The 22,908-nt window shown below is 39.4% G+C and overlaps 3 protein-coding genes across 7 annotated transcripts in view; 1 reads left to right on the top strand and 2 right to left on the bottom strand.

The window, feature by feature from the left end:
• Positions 1 to 439: 439 nt before the first annotated feature.
• Positions 440 to 20,144, bottom strand: DUS4L (dihydrouridine synthase 4 like). Of its 5 annotated transcripts, XM_056118172.1 has the most exons (8): positions 19,907 to 20,144; positions 13,403 to 13,539; positions 10,317 to 10,438; positions 6,205 to 6,322; positions 4,659 to 4,781; positions 3,399 to 3,625; positions 2,085 to 2,226; positions 440 to 645 (listed from the first exon to the last, which is right to left on the bottom strand). In XM_056118172.1, exons 2-8 carry the CDS (start codon positions 13,516 to 13,518, stop codon positions 618 to 620), a joined length of 876 nt encoding a protein of 291 aa, XP_055974147.1. In that variant the 5' UTR covers positions 13,519 to 13,539; positions 19,907 to 20,144; the 3' UTR covers positions 440 to 617. The 5 variants fall into 5 exon arrangements, with proteins under 5 accessions (XP_055974147.1, XP_055974148.1, XP_055974146.1 ...); XM_056118171.1 differs by lacking the exons at positions 440 to 645; positions 19,907 to 20,144 and adding an exon at positions 14,057 to 14,288 and having other exon boundaries at positions 674 to 2,226; XM_056118170.1 differs by lacking the exon at positions 440 to 645 and having other exon boundaries at positions 675 to 2,226.
• LOC130027414 (heterogeneous nuclear ribonucleoproteins C1/C2-like) lies at positions 15,040 to 16,790 on the bottom strand. Its single transcript, XM_056118175.1, has one exon. The coding sequence runs from the start codon at positions 16,550 to 16,552 to the stop codon at positions 15,698 to 15,700; it is 855 nt and encodes a 284-aa protein (XP_055974150.1). The 5' UTR covers positions 16,553 to 16,790; the 3' UTR covers positions 15,040 to 15,697.
• COG5 (component of oligomeric golgi complex 5) overlaps positions 20,135 to 22,908 on the top strand; it is a 238,304-nt gene continuing 235,530 nt past the window's right edge. The window contains exon 1 of the mRNA XM_056118161.1: positions 20,135 to 20,378. Coding sequence (XP_055974136.1) covers positions 20,285 to 20,378 — 94 coding nt within the window. The 5' untranslated portion in view covers positions 20,135 to 20,284. The remainder of the gene's footprint in view (positions 20,379 to 22,908) is intronic.

A 22,908-nucleotide genomic window follows, 5' to 3' on the forward strand; every position in this document is an offset into this window, starting at 1 on the left:
AGGGGAGGCTGTTGGACATTTTGTTCTATGGAAATCGTGGGGTGCGGGGACACTGGATTCCTAGCCCGGCTTGCACGGGGGGGGGGGGGGGGGGGGGGGCGGGGTACTACTCCTGGAGATTTCGATCCCTCGATCATGAAAGAAGTTGATGTCTGAGAATCCGCAGCGTTGAAAACACAGTTTTCGATTTTGCTGCGTTTGTTCAGGGACTAAAGAGAAACGGAAAGATAACGTTTGGGTTCCCGGTAGGCGGGGAAAACAATGTGGGAGGTTACTGGGGCGGCCACTGAATTTAAAGATTTTTTTCTTTGTTTTTCTTTGAATTATTTTTTAGGTTTGCAAATTGCATGAATACTCTAAGATGAACAACTCCCCCTCCCCCCCCTCCCCCCAATATTGACTATACCAGAGTGCAAATCAAAGTATCATTATTCTGGGGATGTTAAATAATGAAAATAGATAATCATAGACTAGAAAAACACAGGTTGGAATTCTCTTTTGGGCCACAGCAGAGGTGCTGGAGTTGGCTCCTGGTGGTTTTCAGGGAACCATGCAGTGCTGATAGAATGAATCTGGAGCCGAGCTTTCCCACGTTTAAGCTGCTTCCACAAACCAGGTCAGAACTTAGGTCGAAAATAAGTGATCCTTATAAAAGACAAAAGACTATAGTTAAAAACAAAAACAAAAACCGAAGACACTAAATGTGGTTTTAACATTGCAAGATCCCCCCCCCCCCACCTTAATAATATCCGGTTATGTGTACAGCAGTGATAAAATTCACTTCAGAGTGAATCTATAAACATAAAAATGACCATGTTTTGACCATGATTCCCTATTTTTAATGTGAAATGAAACAAAAAATCTTTAAAAGACATCAAATTGATAAATAATTGTAGCTAGAAATGTGGCGATATGGATTCAATTATTATTCCCAAACTAGCTCCTTATAGTGACACTTTTCAAGCTGGTAATATAAAGAACAATGTTTTAATTATGAAACTTAACATAAAATATCTATTTCTGGCCACAAAACTCTTACCACGAACATATCCAACCTATGGAACTTAACTTTGAACTAAAAAAAACTACTTTTTAGTTCAAAGTAGTATCGCCAACTGCCAGAAGATAGAAAGATGCTATCACTAAAAACTGAGCATGAAAGTTAAGTTTTTTTTTTTAAATTAAAAGACCTGGTCATTATTCCTTAAGAAATGATGTTTTGAATATATAATCGTTTTCAGGTCAGTTACTCCCACAATTTTTATACCTGAGATTGTGAGGGACTGAAATAATGATCACTTTGAAAGTCATATTAGTTAGACTCATATGTTCAAAGGCTCTACATATGTTAAAATGCAAATCTAATGTAACTTAAGAGTTTCATTGATTTTCAGTTTTAAATAAAATCTGATGTTCAATTAACACTCAGTGTTTGTCAGTGACAAACACAAAAAAACCTGAGTTATACATAAATGAAAACAACCTGTGAGGTGTATAATTCATTTAGGAAGTAACAGTTTGATTTTCCAATTAGATTTTTAATGTAAGCTGGGAATGCAATCCTATACAGAACTTCTTATGGCTCCTTATTTTACATAGCTGTTGGCACTTGCTTAAAAGCAAACCAGGTTTATTTATAGGTTAGTCACTTTTATAGTAAAAATTTTGTAAAAAAACAATAACATGATTCCTTTAGGAAAAGCATCACATTAAAAAATAAATCCATATAAGAATTCAGAGTAGTTTCTGTCACAGTTTGAATCTAATATAGTGGAAATATTTGAATCATTTGAACCTGTAATATTGTAAATTATGGGGCTATCCTAATCTTTCGAGAATCAGACTCTCTAAAGATGTAGGCAAAGGAGGCAAAGGCTGATTTGAAAGTCACTGATTTAAAGTAAAAACCAAAATGTGACCAGTGTATTTTCATTGTTGGGTATAAGATGAAGTAGATTAAAATAATTTAGAAAGCCTAATGGATCTTATAATGGTCTGTAAGATAATCTAAGACTGCCGATGTGCTTGACAAAGCATTAAAAACTCTTTTTTCCTGCTTTGAAGTTATTTTTTCCATCATGTACATTAAATGTTGATGAAAACACATAAAAGGAGTTCCAAGTTCAAGAGCAATGTCAACCCAGTCCCAGACGCATGTCAGAGGGGTTTCCACATATCCAGCAAACATGGCAGGGTTTGTTAAGAGTCCTCTTGCAACCATCACACCTACAAATTAAATTGTATTTGTTCATTAAGAAGTCAAAGTTACCTAACACACATACACACACACACATATATAAATTCATAGTTATGAGGTCAAATTCCATTAGAGAAGACATTAAGATAATAAAGCATTATTATTAGGTTCACAATACTTTTGTGATATACATTTAACATATTAATGTTGGCACTGCAATTTGTGTAACACTGTAACATTATCCTCCTGTTGTTCATTGATTTGCTCAAGCTGGCCCAGTAATGTTTCCATCGTGAGACTTGCTTGTTACCAGGTCTGATTCCTCTGCCCCTCTCAGAGAGCCCGGCAAGCTACCGAGAGTATCTTGCTCACACGGCAAAGCCTGGCAAGCTACCCGTGACGTATTCAATATGCCAAACACAGTAACAAGTCTCACAATGGAGACGTTACTGGGCACGCTCAAGCAAAATTGATGAACAACGGGAGGACAGTTTCAGTGACAGTGACTGCAATTTGTGAATTAAGCCATATTCAAGTATGAACCACTTTTGTACTATTGATAGTTGTTAGCATCAGTATGTTAATAAACCAATAAATTCTGAATGTACCTTAATTTTTTTTTTTTAAGATTTGTACACCAATTAGTCTTTAAGGGTCTAAAAAATTTTTTTAGGGTAAATTTATACTGTCATACATTGCATTTACTTAAATTTTCTCTAAATGCTTCCATGTAGCTAGAGCTATTAAAGGGTCTGGAAGCTAAAATAGAGTATAATGAAAGTACTAGTCTGGTTCCTTTGGTACCTATAACATGACTCTTATGTTCACTCGTTCTCATTTCTATTCTAGGTGCTCTATTTTACTAACCTAGTCTGTTAGCATATCCTCAAACTAACAGGCTACGTTAATGTGTTTGGAAGATTCTTCATTCACTGGATATGACAGGCTGTCTGAAAGATCATTCATTGGCAGCAAAGTAACAGAATTAATTTACCCCAATTAAAAAATGATTTGCCATTTGAAGTAGAATAGTTAGCATCATTTTAATAAATTACTTAGCTTAAATTAGCACAAAAAGAAAATATGGCTCTATTTTAAAGAGAAATAATGAAAATCATATTGAACATTAGTACATCTATGTAAAAAAATGTTTTTAAAAAACCAATTAAAAGACCAAAAAAATGCAAGTCCTTATTCTTACCATCTGTCCCAGTAATATGGCAGACATTTTCTGCTTCTTTTAAGCTTCTGATGTCCCCATTAGCAATTACAGGTATAGACATGTTTTCCTTAATTATTTTAATGGCCTCATAGTGAACTGGCTGATGTCTTTCTTCAACAGTTCTCCCATGAACTGCAATCCAGGAAACTCCTGTTGCTTCAGCCTTTCGACAAAGATCTATAGTTCTTCTAAGATCATCATGGATCCTGTAATTTCAAAATAATGTTTTTTTTTACAGAACATAAATTCTGATACTAAAATAAGCTAGATGGTATTTTATCAAGTACATTATTCAGTTAACTTTATTGTATTATTAGTTCTTGTCACAGCATGTCACTATTAGTAGCTTTGTTCAGGGATCAGCGGGGTTTTTTTTTGGTGGGGGTGGCTACACTAGGTGGTGTCCAGGGCCATTGACTTTGGCTCTGCGTTCAAGGATCACTCCTGGTGGTGCATAGTTGGCCAGATGCAAGGCCTTACCCCTTGCCCCCGTACTCTCTCTCTCTTCAGTCCAAGTAATCAGTTCTTATTTAAGATACTAAATTTAGCTATTACACTATGCAAGAATAGGACAAGCAAGTTTTATTTTATCTAGATCTTCCCTTTGGACTTTGATAACTGAAAAGATCATTGAAATACTGTCAGAGAAGAATCCAAAGATAATATCCTAATATTTGCCATGTGCACCCCAATTAGCAAGTGGGGGAATATAATCCTCTGTAATTCTGATTTCCATTTCCATTTTTAGATTTGAGTACCTGTATCATTCTTGCTTTCTTTGGATGCACCAGCAATGTTTCTTAGCGTTAAATAGTATATAGAAAAAGTAGAAGGTTTCTTTTGGGCAAAATTTTTTTAATAATAAAGGGTTTTTAAAATTTTTGCCTAAGTGGGGCCAGAGAAGTAGTATAGTAGGTACAGCACTTGCTTGGCTGACCTGGATTTGATACCCAGCATCCTTTATGGTCCTTGAGCATGGAATCTCGTATGTTCCCCTGAACATGTTCAGGAGTTATCCCTGAGCCTAAGCACAACCAGATATGGCACAAAATCAAGCAAATACAAAAGGAAATTGTGGATTACAGAAAGTATGGTAAATTCTCACTGAATATCTTATTTCTACACTTTAATATATCAACTTATTGTGTAGATATATTCTACACAATAAGAAAAATCTTTGATTCTTTTAAAAAAAAAGTAATTGACCAGCTTGTCAACAGATTAAAATATTATCCTTACCTTATTTTAATAGATACTGAAAATCCAGGATTTTCCACTTGATTTCTTACTTGTTTTACCATGTCACGAATAAGCTCTGGCTTGTTTATTAAGCAAGCTCCATAACCTTCTGTCATTGCCCACCTTTGTAAAGCAAAGGTGACAAAAAATAAACTGGTCAATAACTGGAAGAGAAGACACAATTCTAAAAGCATTATAAATCCACATCTATGTATATTATTATCTAGCTATCTGGGACAGAATCAGACCTTTTCAAATTTATAAATGCAAGATTTTTAAGTGGATCAATATTAGATTAGGAAAATATGTTCTCAGATCAAAAAATTCAAGGAAAACGGTTTTCCCTCGCAAGTGAGAAAGTTAAAATTCATTAAACTGAAACACGATTTAAGCATTTATAGTTAATTGCAATTACTTTACATATTTTAAGTTCCTAATTTGATATTTCTAACAAAAGATTTTATAAGTCTTAATAGTAGAAAGATATTTTTGGCACAAGCATTCCATCACCACCAAACAGCTTATTTAATTTTCCTAATGAGTACACAAATATGTCTAATCTGATTTGGATTATGCTGTATTTAAATCTTTTTATACTTTGAACACTTTTTTAAAAAAAATTATTATTACTGTATCACCGTGAGATACACAGTTACAAAGCTGATTGAACAAATTTAAATGACTGACAGATAATCTAGTATAGTGGGGGGAGGATAGGGATAGTATTGTTCAACTAAGTATAGCCTAGCACTTAAGATTCAACCAAATAATCATGATACAGAAATAAAAAGTAATTATAAGGTATAATTAGGAGAAAACAGTATTCTCCCAAATAAAATATAGCAAATATGTATGACTGAGCAATAAAAATATATTTTAGGAACTGTTATACACACAAGAATTATGCCTAATTATTAATGCTGGGGTTCAAGGCAGATTCAGATATGAAAAATTCTAGTGTTTAGATGGCACAAAACACCAAGGGCCTGAACTGCAGCTCAATGGCAAAACACATAATTTACAGGCATTATTCCTGGGTTTGATAGCTAGAACCACGAAACAAAAAACCGAAAACACCAAAAACACATGTCAAGGGTGTATGTATGTATGTATGTGCATATATATATATATATATATATATATATATATCACTGCAATCACCAGAAAATAGCTTGCATTTATGTTCTGTAATTATCTTTCCTTATTTTTCCCTATTTAGTGCCCAGATGCTTGACTTCTATTTTCCTTTTTAATTTTTGGAAAACTCTAAAGCCATTTTACCACATTTGCATAGTTTTTCCCCCTAATATATATATATATATAAAATTTTCTTTTTGGGTCACACCTGGCGGCGATGCACAGGGGTTGTTACTCCTGGTACATGTACTCAGGAATTACTCCTGGCTGTGCTCAGGGAACTATATTGGATGCTGGAAATCGAACCTGGATTGACTGTGTGCAAAGCTAAACACCCTACCCTCTGTGTTATTGTTCCAATCCCTCCCCTAATATTTTTAAAACTTCATCCAACTTCTTTGAGTTTTACCTCTGAGGGCAACCACAGTTAATGTCTATTCCATTTGCATAAGGACAGACTATACGAGCAGCCTCAGATAAAAGTCCTGCATCATTAGCTGCAAACTGAACAATCAGTGGACAATCACCTAATAAGACAAATAGCTCAATATTAGAATTCACAGAAATACACACAAGGTACAAAGCTTTAATATCTGTACAAGATAAAATAACTATTTTTAGTTTAAGAAATAACTTCAAACAATGTTAAGATGATGTAAAATATTCTAAAAGCAATGCACATTTAGTATAAATTAAAACAGTATAAAATTTGATCACATAAAAAATACAACAAACTTTCTTGAGGTGGGTTGTGTGCTTGGGAAGTTCGCAAGTTTTTTTTTTTTTCTTTTTGGGTCACGTAACACCTGGTGATGCACAGGTTACTGGGTTACTCCTGACTCTGCACTCAGTAATTACTCCTGGCGATGCTCAGGGAACCATATGGGATGCTGGGAATCGAACCTGGGTCAGTCACGTGCAAGGCAAATGCCCTATCTTCTATGCTACGTCTCCAGTCCCTCAAGGCTTACTTTTGACTCTGTGCTCTGGGATGCTTGGAGGACTCAGCACTGGGGACTGAATTAGGGTCGGTGGTAAGTACGGCAAGTGCATTAACCCTTATGCTATCTCTTTGGCCATCAACAAACTATTTTGAAAATAGAGGCAACACCTAGCAATTCTAACAGGGTCAGGGCTACTCTTTGTGATTTTCAGCATAGTAGGGTTGGCTTGTTTGTTCAGTGCTCTGGGCCTACCAGGGTCACACTCAGTGGTGAAAGGAAGGAGTGGCCATACAGTGCAAGGAACTGAACTCAGAGTTCCGCAAAAAAGTGTAACACTCTTGACAGATTCCATTCTTAAGAGTGGAATTAATTTACTGTTTGAAGACCATGTTTTAAACAAATCTGTATATTATATTAGAATTGCTGCTTTTTCCTCGCCAGTGTACTTGGGAGCCATACTCAGACTTATTTTCTTTTTCTCGGTGGCACGTTCCACTACGTGAAAGGGTCATACTATGTATTTCTAAATTATTTTTCAACTGTGGCTCTCACAAATGATGCTACAATAAAGAGACTCTTTTTTTTTTCTTTTCTTTTTGGGTCACACCCAGTGATGCTCAAGGGTTACTCCTGGCTCTGCACTGAGGTATTATTCCTGGTGGTACTTGGGGGACCATATGGGATGCCGGGGATTGAACTTAGGTCGACTGTGTGCAAGGCAAATGCCCTACCCGGTCTACTATCGCTCTGGTCCCACAGTTTCATTTTTTTTTTCTTTTTGGGTCACACTTGGCTTTACACTCTGAAATTACTTCCAGCAGTGCTCAGGGGACCATATGGGGTGCCAAGGATTGAACCTGCGTCTACTGCATGCAAGATAAATGCCCTCCCTGCTGTACTATCATACTAGCTCCCTGAAGAGACTCTTGAATGCATGCTTTGGTGAGTATATTCATAGGGCAAATTCCTAGGAGTATGGATGTTAGACAGGAATCTATATTTTGATAGATACTACACAATTTTCCTTGAAGACTTTACCTATAGATATTTATCAATGTAGATGAAAATTCTTTCCTCACAATTTATCTTACATTGCTTACACTATTGTAATAGTGAATATATTTTTATCTATGGGATCTTTATATTCTTCAGGCATACACTATTATAATAGTGAATATATTTTTATCTGTGGGATCTTTCTTCATATTCTTCAGGCATCTTTTTAAATGTGGTTTTTCTTTTAGTTGTCCCTTTAAAATATTTATTTAAAATAATGAAAGTACTTATTATCATATAACTATTATATATTTCATAATAAATATAAAAATTATAAATATTTCCCCAAGCCTTTCAGTATAACTACACTCTTTGATAGAACGTTAATGTTTTAATATAGCCAAATGTACGTTGTTTCCTTATTTGCTTTCTGCCACACCCATTCCCTGTTTTAAGATCTTTTTCTCATCTCTGGCTTATAAAAACTCTGGTTAGATGTGCTTTTAATTTTACTAAAGGTTTTTGAGGACTACCTGTACATTATTATTTACCAAAGTGCAGATACTGGGAAATCATCTAGCTTTAATGCTTTAGAATTTCTATAGGAATCTAGAAATTTACAGGATTGGGGACTGGAGTAGTAGTACAGTGAGTAGAGCATTTGCCTTGTACATAGACAACTCAGGTTTGATACCCAGAATCCCATATGGTCCTCTGAGTGCTGCCAAGAGTAATTCTTTTTTCTTTTTTTCTTTTTGGGTCACACCTGGTAATGCACAGGGCTTACTCCTGGCTCTGCACTCTGCCCGTGGTAACTACTCCTGGCGGTGCTGAGGGGACCTCATGGAATGCTGGAAATTGAACCCGGGTTGGCTGCGTGCAAGGCAAACAATGCCCTACCCGATGTACTATCACTCTAGTCCCAAGAGTAATTCTTACATGTAGAGCCAAGAATAATCCCTGAGCCTCACTGGGTGTTACTCTAAAATTAAAAAAAATAAAAAAGAAATTTATAGGATTATCATGGGATAGAAGTATCAAGAGAATTTTCTTTTTTTCTGATATGAGGTATTTCTCTAATTACTCTGGAGCATAAAATTTGAAGTTAGCAACCATTTGTTCCTTGATGCACTCAACACAGTGCTAGGATATAAATAAGTTAAGGAGAGAAATAAGAAATAACTATAGTTCTCAAGGAGTCTCTAGTCCATTGGGAAAGACAGGCCTATACAGAGGGAATTATAACAGAGCAAGATTAAATAAAATTTGTTCTTAAAGAGATAGATGAATGGAGGATAATCATGAAAGTTCTTTGTACACAAACTTTGAGAGCTACATTTGAAGCATGAGTTGATGTTGTCAGATAGGGCTGAAGGACAGGAGGGCTGATTGGTGTTTCTGAAGAATAAAGTCGGTGGCAAGAAAGTGATGTTACAGAAAATGTATAGAGACAAGGTCTGTTTCCCAAAGTGGGTGATACTCGTCCCTGAGGTGGTGATTTCGTGAGAGCAGCAGTAGTGGCCTAAGATGCAGTTGGTAGGGGTTAGGGGTGGAGGGTGTGTTTCTATGTATTTGCTTAGAAAAGGTAGATTTCCAGTGGGGTGCTGAGTAATTTTCTGAAAAGGGGGCAATAAGTTAAATAACTTTGGGAACCTCTGGAGCAGCTTATGAATAACCATGTATTATTCCCTGTTGCTGAAATTTTACTCTTTAGGTCAATCTCGTGCAAGTTTAAAATCACTATGAGGGTTTTAAATATATAGACCACTGTAGTACAAACTGAGTTCCTGCTACATTGAAATCTGGAGTGGAACCTTGGAATTTTAACTTCTAGTTAAGTTTCCAGGTTCTGGTAATCTGGAAAAACCACACTTTGAGAACCACTGTCAGACAAGGCAATTATAGGTCAAGTTTATAACACAGTAGGAAAGAGAAGTGATTACATGAAAATCTGATAGAGGCCCCTTTGGGTTTGTATGGAGGGTAGTTTGCAATGGGACAAGAGTGGGATATAGTCTAATGGCTCAAAGGAGAGGTTGGAGCCTTAAGGCTGCTGTGATACTTTGTCATGCATTGATTCCAATGCACTAACAAAGAATATACTAAAAAGTAAATAAAAACCTAATAAAAATGAAAAGATTTAAAAATAGAATTTAATTGTATTGTTTCTGAATAGGAAAGATAGGTTGAGGTTTTGTTGTGGGTCATTTCTGGTTTAGTGCTTGATGGATTATGTGGTACTGAGAACTGAACTCTGGGCTTTGACTGAGGGCTCCCACATACACAACATGTGGTACAGTCCTCTGAAACATCTTCCCAGTCCAGGTTTTTTTTTATTTTTTAAAGAATTTATTGTAGAGCTGGAGAGATAGCACAGCGGGTAGGGTGTTTGCCTTGCACGCGGTCGACCCGGGTTCGATTCCCAGTATCCCATATGGTCCCCTGAGCACCGCCAGGAGTAACTCCTGAGTGCAGAGCCAGAAGTAACCCCTGTGCATCACCAGGTGTGACCCAAGAAGCAAAAAAAAAAAAAAAAAAAAAAAAAAAAATTTATTATAAAGTTACTTTGCGTTTCACATACCTTGATTAGTGGTAAATTCACTGTCTCTGGCTTTTATAGATCTGACGAAATCAGCAGCAACTATCATTGGTGTGTAGCACAGATCACAATTGTATTTTCTTACCAAAGTTCTAAAAGCCAACCTGTATGCATATGAAATGTCTATTAGACATTTACAACATACCATCATTATATGGATTTCCAAGCTTGATTTGCTTAGTCATTAAGTATTTATTACAGGGAAGTCCTGGCAATAGGAAGATTGGGTAAATATATTCTTCCTTACTCTCCCTGCTCAGTAATAACTCAAAAGGTTAGAATAGTAAACAAGTTAAAGAACCCTCAAAGGTAGAGAAATAATAACTTTTGGATAATAATAGCTCTAGTTCAGCCAAATACCAGAAGAAAATCCATGGCTCCATTTCCACAAGTCAAGGGGGGGTAGTCGATTTTTCACCTATACAAAGCTGTAACAAAGTTCTCCACAATCACGTCAGACCAGGAAGTCAGGACACTAAGCCATGCTGGACACTAATCAGCTCTTCGTGGGTGGTATCAGTGGAGATCCTGTGGGGAAATGGTTTTCTGTGTCTGACAAACATCGAGGTGCTCCTTTCCTCCAATGGGGGTCAAATCAGATGCTTAGCTAAAAGGGAGGTCTTTAATCACTGCCCAGGAATTACCAGGCTACCACTCCATGGACAGTTAAATGCTTGCCCCAGCTTAGCAGGAATGAGGAGCCCTTTGCACCAATGGGGAAACAAAGAAACCAAGTGGAAAACCTTGATTTCTGCCTGCATCTGAGAGTAATGTGCAGGAGTCTTTTCATTAGTCTGCTATAGTGGTACTATTAAAAGCCAGTTAAAACAGAAATTGGGTATTCAAAATCAATTAATGGACTAAACCACAATATTAACAGGCTAAAGAAGAAAAAAAATCACATGAATTTATAACTTGACACTGTAAATCTTTGACAAACTTGTTTCATTTTTGAGGCTATATGCACTGGTGCTCAGGGAGCACCTACTGGTGGTGCTTGGGGCCAGGGATTTGGACCAAGGCCTGCATATAAGCACCTTATTCACTTATTCTCTCTCCAGTGCCATAAAGCTTACGATTTTAAAAAAGGTTAAAGGTCAAAGACAGAACACCAAGTGAACATCTTCCTAGATCAGAAAATAGGGCAAAAATGTCTCTTCCCATCAGTCTTTAATTAAAACCATGTTTAGAAACCTCATGTCAAGTGCAGTAAGGCATACATGAAAGGTATGTGATAAATAAAATCTGTATTTGTAGATAACACGATTATTTATGTAGAAAATTCTAAGAATTTACAAAAAAAAAACCCCCTAACTTTAACAGGTTTATTATCTTGGGAATAGTGATTTTCTTCTCAGTTTCTCTGAATACTAAATGTATGGTATTATGGTAATTTAAAAAGGAGAAATAATTGGGTATAAGTCTTGGAGAATATAAAGACCTAGTACACTGAAAACTGTATAATAATTAAGAAAGAAAACCAAGATCTACCAGAATATTAAGGGGTGTGGGGTTTAGTGGGGAAGTGGAGGACTAAAAGTGACACTGGGATAGTGGTGGAAGGTCTTGGGCACTTTGGTGGTGGTATTAGCTGTAACTTTGTACATCAAAAGCATAAGCATTAATAATATTGTAATCATGTTATCTCAACTACAATAAAATAAAATTGGGGCGGGGGGGAAAGAGGATATTCTGATCCAAGAAACAAAAGGGAACCTTAAGCTATGAGGCTAAATGATAAAAAAAATTAAATAAAAAATGAAGGAATCTGGGGTCACTACGATTGTACTATTGGTTCCTATAATGTCATGTTCAGAGAGCAGTGTTCCTTCAAATGGGTGACACAGCTTCTGGGAGTGCTGATAACGAGTGGATGGAGAGGACTCTGTGCAATTAGGAGCAACTTTCTGTTTGTTCTTTAAAGGAGGTAGATTTTCAGGGGGTGGGGCACTGAATTTTTTCTTGGAAAGGGGGCATTATGTCATACATTTGGGCACCTTTGTCAGGGTGAGGCAGGGAGATGATGGACAGATGTTGATGGCCAGGGGTTGAATGTTGAGAATGGGGAGTCACTGTTTACTGGATACTGAGTTTCAGCTTAGTATAATAAGTTTTAGAAGTTGGGTGTAAAGTAATATAAACATACTTAACATACTTAAAACCAATGATCTTAAAAATGGTAACTTTCAGATTGTTTTGAGAAAATATTGAAAAAAATGTTGTAAAAGACTCAAATAATGAAATAATTAGAATATGAGCAAATGACAAGTATTTAATAGAGATGACAAGATCATGGAAAGATATTCAACATTTCTGAATCCTTTAAATAATAAATAACAAAATATCACATCTATCAGAATAGCTTAAAAATGACATTATCAAAAATTGGTGAGATCCTTTAGAATCTGGTAGGGGTAAATGATAGAGCCACTATGAACGTTTAGCACTTTATTTAAAATTTTTTTATATTTGAAGCTGCACTCAGCTGTGCTCAGGGGCCACTCCTGACTCTGGGCTCAGGAGGAACCCCAGGCAGTGCTTGGGGAAACATATGTGGTGCCAGGATTTGAACCGGTTTTCTCCACATGCAAGGTGCCTTAACTAACCTCTGGTAATTAATAAAATCACTCCCCATGAATATGGATTTCAAATCTGAAGTTTGCTTAGAGAAAAGGTACCATCTCTTTGGCCCCATGTTTCTTAAAGCACAACTAGCATACAATCTAGCATTTGTAGTCCTGGGAATTTGTAGCAGATAGTTATATTCACACTAAACCTGTGCACAAATGTTTATATGTAATACCTTTATTAGGGATTGACAAGTTCTTTTGTTCTAGAGATACAAAAACTGAAGCTTGGAGATTGTTTATTCTAGACAGAGTAGGCAAATGCTAGCTCTAGGACTAAGCCTAGATAGCAATTCCAATTAAAGATTCCAAGGTGGCAGTTTTTTTTTTTTTTATCTTTTTACACCTGTGAACCAGCAGGGTCTGGCAGTTAAAGACCCCTGCTTTAAAGCATACAAAGGAAATCACATCCAAGCTCATTTATCACTTAACAATACTTACTTTGAATATCGAACCATTGGGGCACAGACTTTTACCAGCTGTCCAGAATGAAACATTTCTACTGGGTCTTTTTTTCTTTCTTGACATATTGTGGTTTGAATATAATCACTCTCCATGAATATAGATTGATTTCAAATCTGAAAACAACAATCAGTTTGCTTAGAGAAAAGATACTTTTCACTACATGAATTCCCAGTATTTTAGCCATTTCTCTTGCCAAGAACACAAATTTTGTCAGTTCTATGGGCTTAGGCATCTTTTCAGCTTCTAAAGTTATCAAATAGGATACTACAGAATGTTGCCTAAGTTACTGACAGTCCTTACATAACTGTAATATTATGTAGAAATTATGCTTAGGTTCAACACTAACAGTTTAAACTTTTACACTAACATTTCCTGTTCCTCTTAACTGATGAATGCTTAAGATGTGGGAAATGGTAAGGCTTCCTCTTAGTATACCATGTTATTTTTCATGTCTTTAAAATTTTCATGTTACTTTTACTTGGTATTGATAAAGAAATTCCATTTGAATAATTTACTATGTAATACTGTAAATTCAAGACAACTGGAAGTATCCAGTTAAAATCCAGTATTTTATGTAAGAAAGTTAATGGCATTAATGTAACTTTAAGTATCATGTTTCACAATATTTACCTGAATGTTTAATGCTTAACCATATTTTCAAACTCTATTCTTTGTACTTGTGAATCAGAAGACCTTAATCATTATTTTAAAAATTAAGCAGAGGCCATTGCAACAGTACAGTAGGTAGGGCACTTGCCTTGCATGCAGCTGACCCAGGTTCAATTCCCGGCATCCCTCAAGGTCCCCTGAGCACAGCCATGATTAAATTCCTGAGTGCAGAGCCAGGAGTGACTCCTGAGCACTGCTGGGTGGCCCATCCCCCGCCCATCCCTCATCCCAATAAAAAACAAAGTAAGAAAATATAAAAAAATAAAACATTAGAGCTGGAGAGAGTACAGCGGGTAAGGCACTTGTGTTGCACGTGGCCGACCTGGATTTGGTCCCGAGCACCGCCAGGAGTGATTGTGTGCAGAGCCTGGAGTAAGCCCTGAGCACCACCGGGTGTAGTATTGTGGGTAGGGTGCTTGCCTTGCAAGCAGCAGACCCAGGTTTGATCCCCGGCACCCCATATGGTTCCCGCCAGGAGTCCCGCCAGGAGTGATCCCTGAGTGCAGAGCCAGAGTAAGCCCTGAGCATAGCTGGGTGTGGCCCAAAAACAAAATATTAAAAAAAGAGAAAAAAACAACATAAGTGTTGTCTAATAAAAATCTTGTAGTAATATAATTGCATAGTATATCTATGCCAACGCCAACAGGTTCATCTGATAAAATTTGGTAGTTCTGTGTTACACTTAAAATGCTATCACTTCATTGCACACTTTGCAAAGGTGAGTGGGTGGAGATAGTACAGAGGGCAGGGCACTTGCCTGGTACACAGGTGACCCGGTTCCATCCTGGGCCCCCCATATGTTCCCCTGAGCCCCACCGGGAGTGATCCCTGAGTGCAGACCCAGAATAAGGCCTGAGCACCTCTGGCTGTGGCCAGAAAACAAAACAAAACAAAACAAAAACAAAACAAAAAAAAAGACAAAAAATGAGCCAACACTAGAAAGATCTAGTTGTTCAACATGCTATTTTTTATTGGGTCACTCCAGAAAGTACTGATATAATATAAATATAAACCAGTAATTTAAATCTTAAGTAGAATGTACAAACAGAGTAAGATGAACTAGTTTTACTCTCTAGTCAATCAGATACATAGGTTCACATACTTATTTGGCCTACCACCCCCCCTTCTCAGAGAAACAAAAAGAACAAAAACATTCAGGTCCCCTCCAGAAATCTACCTTCTTTTTGAGAACAGAAAGCACCTCGCAATTGCAAACCGAGGCTACTACTGTCCCCCTGGATCATCCAGTTCCCCTCAGGGGTGGTATTGCCCACTTTGAGAAACACTGGTCTGATAATAAAAATTTAGACAAAGTTACTAGCTTATCTCTCTCTTTTCTTAAACCGTACATCCTTAAGTCATAAAGAAGTATCAAAATTAAAAGCAAAAATTACAGGGTAAGACTTAACATAACTACTAGGAGCATCAAAGGAAGTGAAAATGGGACTAGGCGCAGGGCAATATGAATGAATGAACATGGGAAGGTCGAGGATGGGGCGAACAGTGAGCATGTGCTAAAGATACTAGGGGAGAGGAACTGGTGAAAACTTTGATCTTAGACAAGCGCCTAGATAAAGAAATAATGGGACAAGATTTCTAAACTTAAGAGTCATCCTCTCCTTCCTCAGCCTCTTTTTCATCATCCTTGACCAACTCCAGCTGGTCTTCTCCCCTTTCTTCATTATCATCATCATCCAGTAGATCTCCCTCTTCAGCAAGGTCATCTGCACCTCCTTCGGACTCCATCTTCACATTAGTCTCCTCTTTCTTCACGGAGCTGCCACTCTGCTCTTCCTCTGGCTTATCATTCTTCATCTCCGCTGCTTGTTTGCTTTGCTCCTTTTCAAGCTTCTCCAGGTTTACCAGCAGAGAATCTACTTTTTGTTTTATCTGGGTCAAAACCTTCTTAATGGCCTGAATGTTATCTCCTTTCAACTTTCCAGACTTGGAAGATCCTCGCTGCCTACTCTTAGAATTGAAACCACTCTTGCCCCTTCGCGAGGGGTTTCCTGAAACGCGTTGGCGTTTTGAGGGCACCACAGCCCGAGCAATAGGAGGCGGTGGAGGGACACGTGCCGGATAACCGTACATCCGGTCATAATAATCACGTTGAAAGTCATAGTCCAAACCAAAAGAGGAGCCGTACATCTCCGCTGCAGATCGCTTCACACCGGCTTTTCCTCGGTTTAGTTTGGGCTCCGCCGCCAGATTGATGTCTAAAACCTGGCCTGCGATCATTCTGCCATCCTCTCCCGCCACCGCTGCTCGGGCATTTCTCTCATTAACATATTGAACAAAGGCAAAGCCCTTATGAACAGAGCAGCCCACGATTTTGCCATACTTGGAGAAGATCGCCTCCACATCAGACTTCTTGACCACCAGTGTATTCAGGTTCCCAATGAATACACGGGAGTTCATGGAGCGAGGGTCTGTCTTGTTGGTAACATTGCTGGCCATTGTCTTTGATGATTTGGTTTCTCACAAAGTCCAAAAAAATGTGGCTGAGGATCAAAAAAAAAAATTTCACAAGGGAAGGAGAGATTTGAATTTACTCTCCTATTCCCAGGTTCTATGTGGAGCAGTGGAAAAGTTGGCTGCTGCTTGGGTCGGCAATGCTGTCACAACGGCTCAGTCTTCGTCTCTTCACAAAATTATTTCTTTTTTAAGATGAAAATTCATGACTAGAAAGATGTAAGCCACCTACACAGGTAAAATAGAAACAAGAAGAAGATAGTTTCCTTTTCATAAGTCCTACATTTCATAACCTGGTTATGCTGTACCATCACCCCCTATTCTACTTACTCAAAGCCAGAAATCTGGGGGCATTCTCCACCTCACACAATTGTTGTCAACCCAGGGGTACCTTTAAAACTAAAACATAGTTTCACTGCCTTATAGCTTTTATACTCACAACCCCCATCTTGATTACTCTAACAGTCTTCTCTAAATCCCAGATAGATCTTATTTACCCAGCAAAGCTGAGCAATGTCTATCATGGAAATTCACAACTACTTTTTGAAAGAATGTAACAAGTCTGTTTCTTCCTGAGTTTTTAAAATCATGGATTTGTACTGGTTCACTTAAAAAATGTATCAGATACGGTCACTCAGACAAAACAATTGCTCTAATAATTAGAACCAAATTTAAGCACTGTGGAAATAACTAAGTAAGGGAAGTCATCAACAATGGGAGGTGGAAAAAAGTTTTGAGCTGCACACTAGGAGACAAGGGTATGTCCAAACACAGAAAACAAGACACACTAAGCCAAAAGCATGAAAATGTTTTCAACAAACTACTTGTGGTTCATTATTGTTTGATTCCTGACTAGGGATCTAGATAGCAAATAGGCCTATATATTTGTTTAATAATTTACAGGTTTTATACTGTCTGATCTAGACTATTAACCGTTTTCCCTCCTTTGCGGGTCAATTTTACAGTGAATTTGTTCTATGATGCACTTCAATGGGTGTGTAAAATCTATGTTTTTAATATATACTAGTAGTTATAGTATGGGACTATTTAGTGGGAAATTTATTTTTGACTTAAGAGATCACTAGAATGCATTCAGTTTTTGACAAAATATCAGTTAGGAGGCCATCGGAGACCAGGACACGTGTACCAGTGTCAGACCCTGAACTCTGCAGAGGACAGAGAAAGGGATTATTATTTTCAAGTTATTTAGAATAAGCTGGGGAGTGCTTTAGGAAATAAAAATCATTTGATGATAGTACGTGTTATCTAGTACAGTTAAAATTTTAGATAATGTGCAGTTTTGGCTATAGCCACTGGGTCCAAACATGGCACTCCCATGTTTGGAGTGAAAACAGAGAGGGAGCAATTAATAGGTATTGACAGGGAAAGATAAACAGGTAAACACATTTGGGTACACAGAACTTGAGTCACTAATAGGTCTGACAAGTGGTGATGCTTCAAAATTGTTTATATAGACTTGATACTCAGGAAATAGCTGGAGATTTGGATTGAGAAACTTTAGCCTTAGGCATTAAGCTGAACCAAAAAAATGGATTAGAGATGCCACGTGTTGCAAAAAATTCTTAAAACCACTAATATTTAAGTAAAAGTGGTGGGGTGGAGGGTGGAAATTGAAGATAGCGAACTCTGGAGCAGGGAAAAATAAACTTAAAGAATGATGGGGGGAGGGGGGAAGGAGGGAGAGGTATTAGGAAAGGAAGAGGGTAAACATCTTCAACATCACAGGAAAGTTACTTAGGTAAGGTATAATCTAAAAAGTATACAAAGGCAGTTAACTAGGTTAATGACTTGAACAAGAACAATTTCACTCTTATTTTTAATGGTCCAGTTCATTGCATAAGGACGTCCCTGCTTGGGTATGTTTGCTGAAGAAACAAATCAGCAATTCTCAACCTTAGAACGATCCAGTAATGCTCAAACCATACTCCAGATAATTAAATTTTCATCTCGGGACAGGATACAAACTCCAATGGCTTTTAAAGCCTGTAGGTTACTTCAATGTGTAGCAAAGATTAGGGAATAAATAAATCCATTCACTTAAAAGCACCTGGTTTGCAAAGCAATTGTTGGCTGGGTTTCTACCTTGCCTATTAGCTCCTTCAGGGAAGGATAGAATTTGAGGCTGACTCTGGTAAACTCATGCTGGTATGTCTAGCAGTCTCACAGTTTCATTGCAGCACACTGCAATTTTTCTAAAATCTTCCATTGCAAAAATAATAAAAACCGAAAATGAAAGTTTATTATTGCTATAGCTAATGAAACTTAAAAAGAGTCTGAACACTGGGCCTAGTCCGATTTGGGCGATCTCCACTCAGATCAATCCTATTTACTCCATGATTGAGAGCAAACAATACTAGGGAAAGAGCTCTGAGACAAAGAGAAAGCACAATGAAGAGGACCAGGAAACTTGGTCTCGTGAGTTGCTATGACTATCAAATGTGCTTAGATTTATAAAGAAACTATTTTTCTTTATCTATAAAAACAAAGTACAGTCTTTACCACAGGGCATTTATTATGGCGCCGTCTTGAAATACAGTTAGGCAGAATGAAAGGAACCACGTAGCTCCGAAACTGGGAAAAACTGGTTTCCTGCGTACCCAGCTACGGTGCATAACGGAAGGGGGGGGGGGAAAAAACCAAAACCTCAACTACATCAGTTTTCCTTTTGCGAAGAAAATAAAAAAAAAAAAATCTTGCCCCTGTGTGGCTGGCCTGTTAATTTTTACGTCTTTTAATCTCGGGAGAAATCTCTTGTGAATCAGGCAGGTTTCACGGCCGACTGTACAATGAGGCGTAACCTGATGATTTAAAAAAAAATTTTTTTTTTTACAGCTTTAATGCTGCAACGTTGAAATATGGAAAATCCATCGGCTTTTAAAAAAGAGAGAAAAAAAATGGGGGGGGAGGAAAAGAGGGAGGGGGGGTCGCCACACATAGCACGTGGCTGAAAACGCGAAGAAACGGCAGATTTAAAAAAAAAAAAAGCGTAAGGTCACGTCCCGCGGCCGGCAGGGCTCCCCCCCGCTCGTCTTTCCCTGCTCCGTCTTCCTTCCCCGGCTCTCTAGGCTCTCCTCATTGTCCCCGCGAGCCCTAGCAACTTTCCTTCCCCAGCGTTTCCCGCCAGCCTTCCCCGCCCCCCCCCCACGATGGCGAACCCGTGTGTGTGTGTGTGTGTGTGTCTGTGTGCGTGTGTGGTTTTGTGTGTGTGTGTGTGTGTGTGTGTGTGTGTGTGTGTGTGAGGAAGCTCCCAGAAACCTCTGCTCGCTCTCCATTACGGCCTCCGCCCAGAGGCCCCGCTGGTCGGGTTGAAATACTTGCTTTAAAGTTAATCGCGGCGGCTCCCTCACGCGTCCACCTTCTCTTCGGCCGGGGGGGCGCGGGGGGCGCACGAGTCCAGGGCCGCGAAGACGACGGAAAACGCTGGCCCCAAAAGGCCTCGGCTTTCCTAGCGCGCCTTCGAAGGCCGCCAACGCCGGAAACCACGCAGTTGCAGACGTGCTCGGCCGAGCGGCGGCGACGACGACGACGACGACGACGACGACGGCAGCGGCGGCGGCAGCGGCGGCGGAACCGACACTCGGGGGCGGGCCGGGAGCTGCGACTAAGGGCGGAGCGGGCGGCGCCGGGATTAGACGTCATCGCGGGGGGGGCGGGGCGGAGCTGCGGCTGACGCCATCCTCGCCGGCACCTGCCACCATGGAAGGTGGCCGCGGCGGCGTCGCTGGCGCCGATCACGGGGCTCTGGGCTCCGGAGCGGCTGCCGCGACTGTCCGGGAGCTTCTGCAGGACGGTAAGGAGCCGAGGTCTGGTCGCACCGTGGCGCAGGGTGGACTGTCCTGCTTCGCAAGTAGGCCCGGGGAGTGGACTCAACCCGCCGCTTTGCAGAAAGTTTTCCCTTCTTGGCGTGACCACTCCCCTCAGCCCGGCCCCCCTTGCGTCTCGGCGCCGTCGCTCGCCAACCTGTTTCCCCCAGGGACTTGCCTTCCCTCTCGACTTCTTGGGGGCCGCCGATCTCGTCTTGCTCACCCTTCATTTCAGCTCTCGCTTAGGTCCCCCCCAACCCTCTCACATCCCCCGGTTCCCCGACACTCAGTGATCGTGTTGGTTTGCAGCCAGATCCCGCCGGCGGCTGCCGCAGTCCTCCAGCGAGTGAAGCGTTTGATCCTAGCGAGGATCCATGGCAGACCGCTTTAGAGGCCCGCATTGTTGGTGGAGTTGGGAGCCTCGCCTCTGTTGGTTTCCTAGAACACCCCGATCGCCCCCACTCGCTCCATTTCCTTTCTTATTTATCCACCATCGTGCACGGGGAAGGAGGGGCTGGAGCATCCCTGCAAACTGGGATTAATCTTTTATACTGATAGTCGGCTTTATTGAAAGCTTTGGAAAGAACTTGCCAGAAATAAGATAATACTTATATATGTGTATGTATATATATATATACACACACACATATATAAAACGTCCAAGAAACACATTACATTGTAATACAATTATGTTGTAATTGTACTAAGTGGTCGTGCTCCACGTCGCTTATCCTTTGGAATATAGTTCACAGGTATTCACAGCTTAGACTTTTCCATACTGCAGTGTACGAACCTCTTTTTTTTTTTTCTGTTCCACTGTGTTAATGACAGTACCCAGCGTATAGTAGGTGCAGAATAAGTATTTAAAATATTGAACAGCAAAAAGCCATATACCCATTTATAGGCCAGAGTAGGTTTTGTGAATGAAATAAAGTTCTGAGTTACTGTTTTTCTCTATTCTTTATTCCTGTCCTTTATTATTTTCTCCTGATGATTTACATACTTTTGTCAAAACATACGTAAAACATAATGAGGTTTTCTGAACTTGATTTTGTTAGTTTTTCATAGTGTCTTCATTAAAACTCAGTTTTGAATATTTGATACTTTTGCTATGACTGCTATTTTAATTGGGTATATATCCCATTGGGCTTTAAAGCTAGTATAGTATTGTTAGGTAATAAGAGAATTGTGTGTCCAGTGAAAAATAATGGAAAAATAACTTGGTTAGGGGCATGTCAGAAAAGGCTTCTAGATGGAGCTAGAATTCTCTCTCTCTCTCTCTCTCTCCTTCCTTCCTTCCTTCCTTCCTTCCTCCCTCCTTCCCTCCCTCCCTCCCTCTCCTGCCCTCCCCCTCCCTTCCCTTCCTTCCCTTCCTTTCTTTCCTTCTTTCATTTTTTCCTTATTTTGTTACATTTGGGCCACATCTGGCATGCTCAGGGGTTACTCCTGGCTCTATATTCAGGAATTACTATCTGTGGGCTCAGGGGACCATATGGGATGCTAGGGATGGAATCTGGGTCCACTGCCTGCAAGGCAAGTCCCCAGCTGTACTATTGTTCAGGCCCCTGGAGTTGGTATTTTCTTTTTTTGGGGAGAGGGAGAAGGTTTTGGGTCACACCAAGTGGTGTTCATGGGCTGCTCCTACCTCTGTGCTCAGGGATAATTTAACAGTGCTGGGGATTGAATCAGGGTGGACTGCATGTAAGGCAAGAGTTTTAGCCCCTGTGTTATCTCTAACTTCCTGGAGTTGGATTTGAAGTATAAATGAAACTTACCTGGATAAAGAAGTGGAAAGAAAAACACATGCCAAATATGAAATATATTCCAGAAGGGCACATTCTAGAAAATGTAGCATATTTTTGAAGAATAGCTCATGATTCATATATTTTAGAAAGATATCCCCTTTATTTGTTGGATTGCACACTTGGTTGTGGTGCTTGATGGGGGCTGCACACTTTTGTTGCAGTGATAACACACATCTGGCTATGGTTTACTGAAGATGGCACACTTTTTTGAAGCACCAATGATCCCAGGCAGGAGTGCTGCCACTAGACTGAGACAGCCTCACTTGTTTCATTGATAGCTCTGCGAGGGCTCCTATGACTTTTTGGTGGATAAATCCAACAGACCCTCTTTTTATTTCTGCTAGAGAACCAGCTCCTTTTTTGAAATACTTTGCTCATGTGACCAATGAGTTCCATGCTTTAAGAATATTCTTAATTGTCTAGGTAGTCCTTTCTAGTGTTTTTTGATCACTTTTTTCCCTCATTTTTTGGGGGGGGGAGGAAGAGAGGAGGGGTTCATACCCCTTGATGTTCAGGGCTTACTCCTGGTTCTGTGCTCAGGCATCAATCTTGATGGTGGTCAGGCATCATATGGAGTGCCAGGGATCAAACCTGGGTCAGCTGCATGCAATTCAAGTACCCTACACACTGTATTATCTCTCTGGCTCCTTAATTTTTTTTTAATTCTTTACTGTTTTTCATAAAACTCAGTCTGACTGCATTCATTTCCTCT

Source organism: Sorex fumeus, unplaced genomic scaffold (genome assembly GCF_029834395.1).
Source record: "Sorex fumeus unplaced genomic scaffold, SorFum_2.1 ptg000037l, whole genome shotgun sequence".
Classification (NCBI taxonomy): domain Eukaryota; kingdom Metazoa; phylum Chordata; class Mammalia; order Eulipotyphla; family Soricidae; genus Sorex; species Sorex fumeus.